Source organism: Heloderma suspectum, chromosome 4, assembly GCF_057233095.1.
Source record: "Heloderma suspectum isolate Gila_16-S chromosome 4, 16-S_ref, whole genome shotgun sequence".
Taxonomy (NCBI): Eukaryota; Metazoa; Chordata; class Lepidosauria; order Squamata; family Helodermatidae; genus Heloderma; species Heloderma suspectum.
Window position 1 is genome coordinate 62,758,944 of NC_139461.1, and position 14,714 is coordinate 62,773,657.

Consider the following 14,714-nt stretch of genomic DNA (forward strand, 5'->3'; position numbering starts at 1 on the left):
TATGACATCATTTCTGGCCTGCTTGCACTGGCTGCCTGTACATTTTCAAGCCCAATTCAAGGTGCTGATTTTGACCTATAAAACCTTACATATTTTGGGACTGCAATACCTAATGGAGCGCTTCTCCTGGTCTGAACCTACTTGTACACCACAGTCAACATTTGATGCCCTCCTCTGAGTGCCTCCTCCAATGGAGGCTCAGAGGGTGGCAACAAGAGAGAGGGCCTCCTTGGTAGTAGCCCCCCGGCTATGGAATGATCCGCCCAATGAAGTCTGCCTGGTGCCAACACTGTCATCTTTTCAGAGCCAAGTTAAGACCATCCTCTATTCCCAGGAATCTGACAGCATATGATGGTGTTTTAATGTCAGTTATTTTTATGAGGACCCAGTATCTCATTGTAACTGTTTTAGCTGTTGAATTGTTTTTAAATTTTGTATGTTAAAACTTCTATGTTATGTTTTGTAATTTTTGTGAACTGTCAGAGAGGGCACGTTGGCTACTGGGCAGTATAGTAATTAAATAAATAACAACAACATATTTGACACTAAAGAGAACAGAAGGAGTGCTCAATAAAATACGAGCAGATTACTGTTATACCATCACATTTAGTGGATTAAAAACTATGATAAGGTGGCACAGCAACTTCTGCCTACAAGGTGCCCCATTATACAATCAGAATGCGTAGTATATGTGAAGGGCAGTTCTTTAGAAGCTCTCAATTCCATGACTGTTCTACAGACAATTTACCTTGTTTGTTCGCTGCAACATGATTAATTAATGTGAAGCTGTGGTGTATTGGAAAGAGGCAGAAGAACAAAGAAGATTTCAACATTTGAAATTCAACCTTCACTGTGTTCTGTGGATTTCCTCATTTCTATTTTCCCACCATCCGGCTATACTTGCAATGTCCATTTCTGCTATCTAAACCAACAAATACAGAAATAAGATGAGCTGTATGAACTAATTATTATTTAGATAAGTATTACAAAAGGAGAAATAAGCTATTGAGGTTCCTGAAACTTTAATAATCCTGACGGTTATATGAAGATGGACACACTGTGAAATACAAGGTAAATCCTCTCATTCTGTGGTAAAAAATGATGAGCAAGATAGTATTCCCACCTCCCATCAATTAAAAAGTGCTGTATGGAAATATAATCTCAAGGGGTTATTTCAATGTAAGTTTTTGTTAATTTTAAATAGTTTTGATATTAAACTGAGGAAAAACTTTTCCAGAAAACATAAACATAGAAATCTAGTGTATTATAACAAAGGCAAAGATACAGTATGTTAACATGAATGAATTTTACATCATTACTTATTTTATGACAAACTAGTAAAGCTTTAATGGCAGCAATTAAAAAAGCCACAAGTTTGAGAGGCTCAGTGACTGAGTCACAGACCTTTTACCCATAATGGGTTCCATTATAGCCCTAAATCCAAATGGGGGTTAAGACTGATGAAAAGTAGCAGTAATAATAGTTTCGATATGGCTGTAAAGCAGGCTTGCTCTCTATATGACCTAGGTAATATTATTGACTGACATGGAGTGTCAATGGAAATTTTTAAAAAATATTTGAAATATGAAGAGTATTGATACTGCTGAGATACCACTTTAAGCACTGTACAACATCAAATATATCACCACTTTCAAATTTGGGTGCTCACTTTTGAGGGAGCTAAGCTGCAATCCTCTACTCAGTCACAGCTGCATTATTAATGCTTATACCCCACTGTACCTTCTAAGACAGTTTTTAAAATGTTGGAAAGAAGTTTCAAGTTAAAGCACTACAGGAGGTGTGGGGAAAGCATGGCCCTCCAGAAGTTGCAGGACTGCAATTCCTGCCAGCACAGCCAACGGTGAGGGATGATGGGAGTTGCAGTGGGTCCACACATTCCCCATCCCTAACCTACGGCATTCTGGGTATTAAATAGCATTTTGCATTTAACACAAAGGGAAGGCTAGAAGTTATCAAATGACTAGTCACTACAATTAGTTGTATATTAAAATGTGGATTTGATCCGTTCTAATAATTGCTGCCCATGTGAGTGTTCACGTGTCCATATTCAGTTGCTAGAAACATTCATCTCAGGGAATATTTTAGTCAATCACAATGTAATATTAAAACACGTAACTGGATATGTGAATTTAGCACAAAACTGCCAATCCTCACATGTCCATATTTCTGCAGACTTTTTAGTACAAGGTACATTATATAGATATGATTTCAAGGGAACTTGAGACCCTTCACAGTCTAAAATAGAATGATTTGGGTTCTCCAGTTCAGTCACTCAATTTCATAATTTGTAGCCACCTACATTATATTACTAACTCTGTCAGATACCTGATGAGAAGCAAAGAGGAGGGGGAATTAGGAAGTGAAGTACTTTAAGAAAGAAGCCCAGGAATAATATTTTAAGAAAACTTTTAAAAACACTAACATTTTTAAGCTCCAAAGAGGGATTTCTAATGCGTTTAAACTGTTCCAATTGGAACCTCATTTGTTAAAAACAGGAAACAACATGTCCTTAACAAAAGCAACATAGTAGTACTTTTAATATAAACAATGCTCAGAGTAAGACACACGTTTTCCAAAGCTTATCTGGGTGGCATCTTTGAAAACCTGGGCTAGAGATGATAAAAGTGAAGATCAAAGCTAGAGTGAAAGTACAGCTATAACTAATGAGAGCAATTAGTGGACTTACATCAAAGAACAGAATTACAAAGTTGAACAAATCACTGCATTGCCAGCTTTGTTAGGCTAAAGATATTGACTAACTTAATTATCATATATCATAAAAGCTATTGTGCTCATACAAATTATAAGCAAAAAAATACATAGAATGACCACTGAAAAGATATTGACTGCAGAAACTGGCTGATGAGAAAGACAAAGTGTTGACAACACACAATTTTAAAAAGTACTGAGTAAATATCTAGTAATATTCAACACACATCAAGAACAGACTTAGAAAAAATAGCATGTTACAATGAGCACTGGTATACACAGAAATAACTGGCAAAATGTGCAAGATTATTTTAAAGCCATAAAGTTCAATGGAGGAAAAACCGTATCAGACATTTCACTTTTCCTAAGTCTGTGGAATGTGAACTCAAAGTCCTTTAAATTGTGTACTTTGAGCAATACACTCCTGAACACTTGAAAGCTCAAATCAGTTAAGTAGTAAGAGACCTTTTATCTCCTGTGAAGAGAAAGAATTTAAGGAAAGGTGAAATAAGATTAAAATGTGCTTTTATTTCTAGTAACTAGATTAAACATTATCTCATGATCCACAACTATAAACAATAGGTATTTGGAACACACAGATGACAATGTGCATACATGAAAATGATGCCAGCTTACCTGGTAAATATTTTTATATCCAGAACCATAAGGTCTTATAAACAGCACATTGTGTTTAACAACAATTGGCTGGTACATATAAAAAATTTCTTCCAAAATTAAACAAGTCATTTCAGATCAGATCAGGCCTCTCATACAAAGAGAACTACAACATTATCACTGTCTCTAATAAGGCCAAAAATATCAGGTACCACAACTGTAAGCAGATGCAGAAGCATCTGGAAGAAAACAAAACGGGACTGAGAGGTTTAAACAGAACGTTGCTCGCTGACAATATAAACATCCAAAGTTCGAGCAATACACTGTTCTCAAAAACAAGCCAGAAGGAAACAGTAAATACATTGAGTCAATGTTGTTGTTTATCTGAGTATGGTATGGTTATCGTTCCCTATTTCAGTTTTAGGGTTCATTCACACTGAGCTTGCTCCCAAATATGAAACTTTTCTGTCACATTCCCTCTCTAGGCCCTACTTTAGCACGCCACCTCTGGCATCTCTCTTACCTTACACAATTTCTCCAAGTACACTCAGTACCATTAAAACCATAATTCTTTCAGTGAATTGGGAAGGATTATGTCCCAATGTGGGCTGGTGCAGATGTTAAAAGATCAGGAATGGGCTACACAATTACATGTGTGCCTTGCCCGAAACTTCTTCCTGCAGTGAATCCCCTCCAAATAAGGCTGGATCTCTTCTTTTAAAACAGGCATGGAATAGATGAGCCTGGAATGGTAAGAAGACCCAATCTATAAAGTCTTCCTTATATATGTCTAAAGGCACAATCCTATGCAGGTTTAGACAAAAAGAAGTCCCACCCCACAACTGCCAGCATGGCTTGCTGGGGAATGCTGGGAGATTTCTTTCTGTCTAAACATGCATAGGATTGCACCCTAACATGCTTTCTGGTGTACTGAAAATATATCAATGAGATTTTGCTTCTCTGCACGTGTGTCAGTCCAAAATGATAAAGCTGACCAACTGCGTTATGTGAGTAGGGTGGGGGGAGGATAGACTCTTTATTATTTAAAATATTTCTTAACCACCCTTCATCAAAACGATTCCAGAGATGTGTGCAAATGTGTGAATTAACTATTCTCACAAAAATATAAATGCAATACAGCAAAACATAACTAAAATAAAATACAACAATTAAACAAAATAAAAACAGACTAAAGCATAAACACAAACAGAACAAAAATGAATACAACTAGCATGCTATCAGACAAATGCTTTGTCTGGAGAAGTTTGGACAGTGGTGGGCAGACTTCAGGTCTATGAGATCTACCTTGGTTTTTTACTAGAACCGTGAGATCTGCCAGTGGGTGCCGTGTGCAAAATTGTGGTTCTGGTAGGTAGCTATATGCTAAGAATTAAAGGAAAAGAGTGCCTCCGAGCACATGCTCAACCAGGATTTAAGATTCAGTACCAGAACCAAGTCCACTCACACAAAAACCCATTCCTAGTTTTTTCCTCTAGCATTTTTTCCCTAACAACCTAATGATGGGGTGGGGGAGGGCCCATCATTAGTTGCTGCTATTGTTAGACCACTGAGTCAGAAATCCGTGCCAATCTACTGCAAATCACACTGAGATCTACCAGTAGATCTTGATTTACATTTTTGTCCACCCTGGGATTATAGTGCATCCATACCAGTTATTTTTTTTCTGAATGTATCTCAAGAACAGCTAGTGCAGTCCCATACCACATCTCAGGAAGTATCTCTGATTAGGGCTTCACTACCTTAATAGACAGGCATTCAGTTCCTCCAAAATCTTTATTACAATGTTTGGACTACTCCATTAATTGTCACTGAAGAAATTACTGCTTCTATATGCCTGCATTTAATGTTGTTGAAAAAACTGCGTGGACAGGACATTAAGGAGATTTCACATTAATGTCTGAAATGCAATTTATGTTGGCGAATCTAAGATAATGATATTACACCTTGATCTGTCTTTGCTGGATGCAGTACACACACAACATTACAGATACTTGTTGAATGGGCAGTTTTGAACTGCTGGACAGCAGCATTATTTTCTATGCAGAGACAGAAAAAATTCTATATGAGCATCACCTATACTAAATAGTATTCAGCAGCAACAACTTATTTGGCATCCATGAGGACAAATGATGGTATATGTATGATCCTCAGCATTCATTTCTAAGTTCTTATCCCAAATGTGCAGGCCCACATCTTTTTTTTTTTTTAAGGATAGACCTGTAGCATCTGCAAAGGCTACATACATTTTCTATTAACGTCTAGCTCCGAAGATAAATTATGGTAGAAATTTGCTGGTATACGCTGCTACCATTTCAAATACTCTTCCTGTTTGCATCTACAGTTAAATCTGAAAGTAAGGACCAAACTACTGCACAGTTTTTGATCTTGAGCGCAATGATTTTTAATGAATTGTCAGTATGCCCCCCCATCTAGATCAGGACCTAGCATGGGGGGGGGGACGTTAACCCATTTCCCCTGCAGTCCCAGTCCAGATTGGGGTGCCCTGTGGCTGCAATTTGTATTGCAAAAAAGGATCCATTCATTTAAATGGGCCTTTTTTTGGCAATGCAATTTGGAGCTGCTCCCCACCCAATCTGGACTGGAAACTCAGCAGAGGGCAATGAGTTAACATCCCCCTTGCCCCCATGCTGGGTCCCAATCTGGATTGGTGGGTCCATGCTGACAATTTGTAAAAAACACACACACCGAACTCTGTACTCAAGGCCAGAACTATGCAGCTACGGTAACTTATAGTTTCGCCCTAAGAAAGATGCATTCCAAGAGAAATAATCAAAAGTGATATATCACAGGTTATCAAATAATAGAAAAGCCTATCCCACAGTTTACAAAGCAGGACTAGTATCATTGTTCTTTGGACAACAAAACATGCATATTCCAAAACCTACATGTTAAATGCTCTTCCAGTAGGATAATAGTAATTGAAACTGCCCATGTATTGAATATTAACAGTAGTTTCTATAGTACATGATAGCAGTTGTACTTGTTAACATTTATGTTCCTATGGTACTGTAATTACCTCCAAAACAAGAGGCAGTATTTCCACTTTAGCCAAATTAATTCATCATCGGCATAATGCTACCCATATTGTGGAAACACAAGTTGAAGGCTGCTCAGATTGGTATGGGGAAGTACTGTAAGCAAGCTTTCCCTCTGATCTAAGCAGTCCTCCAAGGCCTCATATACAAAGCTAACCATTCATATCTGTGGAATTCTACCAGAAAAATGAGCAGAAAGTATCATCTCCATTGCAGCCTACATCTCCCCTGAACTTTAAGGCATAAAGTATCCCGTTTTAAAGCATAAGACTGTGTAAAGTGGTAGGGTTGGGGTGTGTGTGTGTGCACACAGATAGCTTGGGAAAGTTCTTGTTGTGGAACAAGACTCCATGTTCAGGGACTGCACAGAAATGTGCATCCATAACCTGAATGGAATTAATGCCCATTACACGTCAACTAAAATGAGGTAGCTACAGTTGGTCGACATTCACTATCATAAAAATGCTATAACTTTAAGTTTCTAAATACCTACAAGCATGTGGAATAAGCATAATTACAAAGGGGCAGGGGGAACACTTTTCTGTACTTATGGTGCTGGAATCTAACTGAAAAGTTAACTATTCTAGTGAAAGAAATCCAAGTCAGGTTTTCAAACAAATTCAAACTAAGAAACCTTCAAGAACAGGTCAGGTGATGCAGCTGCCTACCAAATCGGCTTGCTGTTGCAGACTTATTTTTATGCTAATCATGCAAACTAGCTTCAGCCAGTTTTGTGAACAGATAATTCAATGGCACAAGATACTTTTTTCCAACCTGTGACACCAGAGGTGCTACAATGAATACTTCTAACTAGTTTTACAAAAGTTACTCACTCAATACTTTACTTTTTAACCAAGACTTTAAGAGAGGGCATATACACTGAGAATACAAACAGCAATGTATTGGGGGGGGGGGGGTAATAATACAAGTTGAGAAGGGAAGGAAAAGGAAATGTTTACATCCAAGTTAACCCAAGTAGATATTGTGTTTTCAGAAGAGAAACTGTTTTTTTCTCTGTTTTTGCTCTGTTTGTATTAGCAGAAGTACAGGATATACAGTCATTACTCCTGAGTGTGAAGCCTTACCTCAAATGATGCATGCATCAATCTGGGATGAAGAAGCCAGATATAGGTAGTGCATGAAAGACAGAGACTCGGTTGTAAGTTTAATATTTAGAGTAAACATGAAGTCCTACTGAGTTCAAAGAGGCTCGCTCCCATGTAACTGTGTACCCAAATCATAATCTTTCTCTACCCTAACACTATTTCCAAGAGGAAAACCACCTGTCCTATCCTCCCCACCCCAATTAATCCAACCAGTTCTCAGTACTGGCAGCTACCTTTGCAAAAAAGCAGTTTGTCATTTGCTCTGGCAGCAGCTGCCTTTTACATCTTCTTTGTAAAGGTATCTGCAACTGCTAAAGGAGAATGCAGAAGTGAACTCTCAGCCAAACTTTCTTTTCCAGGAAGAGTGCAAGACACACAGAGGTAAAGAAGGTAGATGAAGTTCTTATGCAAGCCGTATTAAGTTTAATGGGTCATTTGTTGGTCAGTCGTTCAGTCGTGTCCGACTCTTCGTGACCCCATGGACCATAGCACGCCAGGCCTTCCTGTCCTGCGCTCTTTCCCGGAGCGTGCTCAAGTCCATATTCATTGCATCAGTGACGCTATCTAGCCATCTCATCCTCTGCCATCCCCTTCTCCTTTTGCCTTCAGTCTTTCCCAGCATCAGGGTCTTTTCCAGAGAGTTTTCTCTTCGCATTAGGTGGCCAAAATATTTGAGCTTCAGCTTCAGTATCTGTCCTTCCAATGAGCACTCAGGGTTGATTTCCTTTAGGATGGACTGATTTGACCTCCTTGCAGTCCAGGGCACTCGTAAGAGTCTTCTCCAGCACCACAGTTCGAAAGCATCAATTCTTCGGCGCTCAGCCTTCCTTATAGTCCAGCTCTCACAGCCATACGTTGCTACTGGGAAAACCATAGCTTCAATTAGACGGACCTTTGTCAGCAAGGTGATGTCTCTGCTTCTTACTATGCTGTCTAGGTTTGCCATAGCTTTCCCCCCAAGGAGCGTCTTTTAATTTCATGGCTACAGTCACCGTCTGCGGTGATCTTGGAGCCCAAGAAAATAAAATCTGTCACTGCTTCCATCTCTTCCCCTTCATATGCCAGGAAGTGATGGGGCCAGATGCCATGATCTTCATTTTTTTAATGTTGGGTTTCAAAACAGCTTTTGCACTCTCCTCTTTCATCCTCAACAAGAGGCTCTTGAGATCCTCTTTGCTTTCTGCCATTAGGGTGGTATCATCTGCATATCGGAGGTTGTTGATAATTCTCCCGGCAATCTTAATTCCGACCTGTGATTCATCCAACCCGGCGTTTCTCATGATGTACTCTGCATATAAGTTAAATAAGCGGGGCGACAATATGCATCCTTGTCGTACTCCTTTCCCAATTTTGAACCAATTGGTTGTTCCATGTCTGGTTCTTACTGTTGCTTCTTGACCCTTGTACAGGTTTCTCAGGAGACAGGTAAGGTGGTCTGGTACCCCCATCACTTTAAGAATTTGCCAGAGTTTCTTGTGATCCACACAATCAAAGGCTTTAGCGTAGCCAATGAAGCAGAAATAGACGTTTTTCTGGAACTCTCTTGCTTTCTCCATGATCCAGCGAATGTTGGCGATTTGATCTCTAGTTCCTCTGCGTCTTCGAAACCCCGCTTGCACTTACGGTAGTTCTCGGTTCGCATACTGCTGAAGCCTAGCTTGTAGGATTTTGAGCATCACCTTGCTGGCATGTGAAATGAGCGCAATTGTGCGGTAGTTTGAACACTCTTTGGCATTGCCCTTCTTTGGAATTGGAATGTAAACTGACCTTTTCCAGTCTTGTGGCCACTGTTGAGTGTTCCAAATGTGTTGGCATATTGAGTGCAGCACTTTAACAGCTTCATCTTTTAGGATTTTAAATAGCTCAGCTGGAATACTGTCATCTCCGCTAGCTTTGTTGTTAGTAATGCTTCCTAAGGCCCACTTGACTTCACTCTCAGGGATGTCCGGCTCAAGTTCAGTGACCGCACTATCATGGCTATCAGGGACATTCAGATCTTTCCTGTATAGTTCTTCTGTGTATTCTTGCCACCTCATCTTAATCTCATCTGCTTCTGTTAGGTCCCTGCCTTCTTTATCCTTTATCATGCCTGTCTTTGCACAAAACGTTCCCTTGAGATCTCCTATTTTCTTGAAGAGATCTCTAGTCTTTCCCATTCTGTTGTTTTCCTCGATTTCTTTGCATGGTTCATTTAAGAAGGCCTTCTTGTCTCTCCTTGCTATTCTCTGGAACTCTGCATTCAGTTGGATACATCTTCCCCTTTCTCCCTTGCTTTTCACTTCCCTTCTTTCCTCAGCTACTTGTAAAGCCTCCTCAGACAGCCACTTTGCTTTCTTGCATTTCTTTTTCTTGGGGATGAATTGAGTTGCTGCCTCCTGAACAATGTTACGGACCTCCATCCATAGTTCCTCAGGCACTCTGTCTATCAGGTCTAATCCCTGAAATCTATTCCTCACCTCCACTGTATATTCATAAGGGATATGATTGAGGTCATACCTGAATGGTTTAGTGGTTTTCCCTACGTTCTTCAATTTAAGCCGAAATTTTGCAAGAAGCAGTTCATGATCTGAGCCACAGTCAGCTCCAGGTCTTGTTTTTACTGACTGTATAGAGCTTCTCCATCTTTGGCTGCAAAGGACATAATCAATCTGATTTCGATATTGACCGTTTGGTGATGTCCATGTGTAGAGTCGCCTCTTGTGCTGTTGGAAAAGAGTGTTTGCTATGATCAGCGTGTTCTCTTGGCAAAAGTCTATTAGCCTTTGTCCTGCTTCATTTTGTACACCAAGGCCATGCTTGACTGTTATCCCAGGGATTTCTTGACTTCCTACTTTAGCATTCCAATCCCCTATGATGAAGAGGACCTCTATTTTTGGTGTTAGTTCTAGAAGGTGTTGTAGGTCTTCACAGAACCGATCAACCTCAGCTTCTTCGGCATCAGTGGCTGGGGCATAGACTTGAATTACTGTGATGTTGAATGGTTTGCCTTGGATTCGTACTGAGATCATTCTATCGTTTTTGAGATTGTACCCCAGTACTGCTTTTCCCACCCTTTGTTGTCTATGAGTGCTACTCCATTTCTTCTAAGGGATGCTTGCCCACAGTAGTAGATATGATGGTCACCTGAATTAAATTCGCCCATGCCTGTCCATTTTAGTTCGCTGATTCCCAAGATGTCGATGTTCAATCTTGCCATCTCATGTTTGACCACCTCCAGCTTACCTTGATTCATTGATCTGACATTCCAGGTTCCTAAACAATATTGTTCTTTACAGCATCGGACTGTATTTTCACCACCAGACACATCCACAGCTGAGTGTCCTTTCGGCTTTGGCCCAGCCGCTTCACTCTTTCTGGCGCTACTTGGAAATACCCTCTGCTCTTCCCCAGTAATATATTGGACACCTTCCGACCTGAGGGGCTCATCTTCAGGCGTCATATCTTTTAGCCTTGTGATACGTTCCATGGGGTTTTCTTGGCAAGAATACTGGAGTGGGTTGCCATTTCCTTCTCCAGTGGACCACATTTTGTCAGAACTCTCTGCCATGACCTGTCCGTCTTGGGTCGCCCTGCATGGCATAGCTTATGGCTTCACTGAGTTACGCAAGGCCCTTCGCCACAACAAGGCAGTGATCCATGAAGGGGTTAATGGGTCATATTTCCAAGTAAACATGCGAAGGGACAGATCAAGATGATGGGCCCTGGGCTAGAAGGATATAGTGAGGCCCCTACTCCATCCCAGTACTGAATTCACACATGACATTTGCACATGCATAAACACACAAGGAAAACTACATACAGAGGTTATCCTAAGGAAAACTTGGAGCTGTGCAGTGGAGTGTGACCTTCATTTGCATTTGTATACTCTACAACACACCTGTGAATTTTCCTTTTTGCTCATACATATTGCTGCTTAGAGTCACAATTCATTACATTTGGAAGTATACACAGCATGTGACTTGGGAACTGGATGGCACTAATGCAGAAGAAAGGGAAGTAACTTAGTATGTGGAGAATTTTGCTCACTGTTGATCTAACTTGTCACTTCCTGTTTCTGGTAGGACCAGGGTTAGTTTCCATCATGGATACAGGGGCTTACTAGTAAATGGGACTGAGAGTATCTAAGATACTCCACCTGTATAGAAAAAATGTTGTGCCTTGATGCTTCACCAGATGTGACTCGGGGGGGGGGGGGACAACAAAGCATCTTACAAATGATGCTGGTGGGGAGAAGTCTTCCCTGCGTAAGGTGGCAATATCTGAAGCCCTGCCTCAACATTTTAAGTTTGAATTACCCATTAAACCATTTATGACACAAATCAGCACCCTACAGCCACCCTCCTTGGAAAGACCTTTGGATAATCAAGAAAATGGTTATGAACTTCATTTGGGGGAGTCTGCCATCCCCCTGAGAGAGATGTTTGTGAGATGACTGATGGGATATCTTTTGGGGGACAGCAATGTGGAACTGTACATTTTTATCTTAATTGATTGTGAGTGTCCTGAAGTGTTTGCTAGAATTTTTATTATGGCTGGTGCTGGGAACTGCTCTTTTCTTTGGAAAAAAAAAATTCTTCACTCCTCTCCCCCTGCATGGGTGCTGTATGTTATTGGACAAGAACAAAGTCTTGTAGCCTGTTAAATACGAACACATTTTAATAGCATAAACTACAGCATAGACTTTAATAAATTTGCTAGTCTTTAAGGAGCTACAAGATTATCTGTTGCTCTTACTGCAACAGACTAACAGCACAATCCTATACACGTCTACTCAGAGGTAAGACCCGCTGAGTTCAAAGGGACTTACTCTCAGGTAAGTGTGTACAGGATTGCAGCCTAAGATGGCTACCTCCCCTCTCCAAAAGCTAAAAAACCCTCAAAAGATCACACCCATGCTGCAATTAGGCTTTTTGAAAGCCTCCAGTGGTATTAAAGGAAGCTTTTTAAAATCCCAAGTGCTGAATGGAAAGACCATTTTTAGGAAGGGAGCATATACACGTGCATATGTGTATAAATGGATGTGGTGTGTATGAATGAGAGTAACGTACGTGTGTGTGTGTGTGTGTGTGTCTGTGCTCTAAAAGAATGTGGGACAGCTCCTCCCACTTTTTGCAGGGGCTCCCACTCACCTCTGGCATGCAGTTCCTCAATGATTCCCCATCCCTGCTCTAGCTAGTTCAGCTTAAATTTTTTTGAAAAGAGGCACTCACTTTGCATGGTGATGCTAAATAGGGACTATCAAAACTGGAAAGCTAAAAAATATCACTATGACATTCCACTGGTCACATACCAGCAAGACTAAATTATTTATTTATTTAGTCGTAATAATTATTTATTTAGTCATAACAACAACAAAATAATAAGACTAAATTAGCTTCCTCAGCCTGGATCCCTCCAGTTGTTTTGGACTAGAATTACAACTAACCCTGACCATTGGCCATGTTGGCTGGTGCTGATGACAGCTGTAGTCCAAAACATTGAGGGCACCAGGCTGCTCTGTATCATCCGCTTATTAGATAATCAGATTAAGTATCTTTTATTCTACAAAATGTTGTGAAAGTACAGACAGTGCTGCATAGGATGATCCATTCAGAAAAGAGATGTGACAATGAGGGAACAAGTAATGGTTTATCCACACATGGCTGTTCTCTATATTTTATTGGAGCTCAGTCCTAATGTAACAAAATAATATTTTGTTTGTCTTTGTAAAGTAATACTTAGACTTTAATGTCTGCACTGAAAGTCTGAAGTACATCCAAAGCATACTTTTTTTAAAAAAGGGTTTGATTAGGATGACCCATCTTGTCTTTCGAATGAAATTTAACAATAGGCTGAAATTTCTAAATTAGGTAAACACAACAGGAAAGAAAATATGCTACTTATGCACTAGCTTAAGGCACTGATTTTCAAGTTTTCTGCCTTTCTATATCCATTTGTCTGTCAAAGAACCCCTGGACAACTGTGAGCTGCGGAAGATTCTGGGGTCTCTTCTAGGTTGTACTTGTTTCATGCAAGGTGCTGACCTAACCCTATTGTGACTTGCCATCAACCCAACATGAACTGAGAGCACTTCTTCAAGCACACTGAATACTCCCTTGTGGCTGCACATTGGAGGGAGAACATCAGTAATGGTAGGCAAACTAAATTTTAGGGATGTGTACTGACCTCAAGACTTGGTTCGGACTCCGATTCAGAAAACAGCCAGATTTGACTCAGAGCAATTCAGAAGCTGCCCGATTCGACTCAGGGGTTGAATCAGAATCTCTTATTATAAATCAACAGACAACTATAACTTTTTTGCTGATGGAACTAGATGTAATCTGCAGGCATAGTAGCCTCATGTGCGGGGATCAAACCAGTCAAATGTCAGACAAATAAGTTCCGGTGGGTTGTGTTAAGCATTTTTAAAGTTTGCTTTTTAAAAAAGGAAAATTGCCAATAAGTTTTTTTTAATTGGCACTACTGAATGAAATCTGCAAACACAGTAACCCCCTTTGATGGGATCATGTCTGCCAAGGTTCAAATGAATTAGTGTGTGTGTGGTGGGGGGGGGGGCATGTATAAAAGCAGCTATTACAATTTGGGGGATTACAAAAAAGAATGTGTTTATCCCCTTATCTTCTTTGTGGATAATTATTATGAAAATGACACATGACAAAGAAGTGACCCTAGTCAGGAAACCTGCAAAATTCCACAAAGATAGGTGCAACGGTTTTTGTAAAAGGGGAATCATCAAATTTGGGGGAGGGGGCAATTAATTTCCCCTTCCCACTTTCTCTGTTTCTTTGGAAATTTGTATGAAAATGGCATACATCATAGTGGTGTCCCTAGGCAAGAAAATGCAGAATTTCAGACACATAGGAGCAGGTGTGCTAGGGAGTTATGGAGAATGAAACACAGATTAAGACTTCTTTGTTTTCTGCCCAACTGGCACCGAAGTCACAGACAATGAAATAGAACAGGGTTGGATGATGGATGTGAACAATGAACATACAGTGCAGAGGCAGAAGATCTAGAATATCCAGTATTTTCCAAGCAAGCATCCAATGTTACATCATCCCAGGTCCCACAGACTCCACCTAACCTCTTTTAGCACTCCTGCTCCTGGGAAAGAGAACTAGCAAAGAGCACTGAATAACTGGAATAGTCCTGCGATATATTACTTCAACAACCTTTCCCCAAAGCA

At 40.2% G+C, this 14,714-nt stretch overlaps 1 protein-coding gene across 6 annotated transcripts in view; it reads right to left on the reverse strand.

Annotated features, from left to right (window-relative positions):
• The window catches only part of CHD7 (chromodomain helicase DNA binding protein 7), a 207,232-nt gene that overhangs the window by 117,933 nt on the left and 74,585 nt on the right, over window positions 1-14,714 (reverse strand). Inside the window, exon 1 of one of the 6 annotated variants that reach the window (XM_084849456.1) lies at window positions 749-862. The exons of the other annotated variants lie outside the window; for them this stretch is intronic. Within the exon in view, the coding sequence (XP_084705582.1) occupies window positions 749-769 (21 nt within the window). The 5' untranslated portion in view covers window positions 770-862. Of the gene's footprint in view, window positions 1-748; window positions 863-14,714 lie in introns of those variants that run through there. 6 annotated transcript variants of the gene reach the window in all.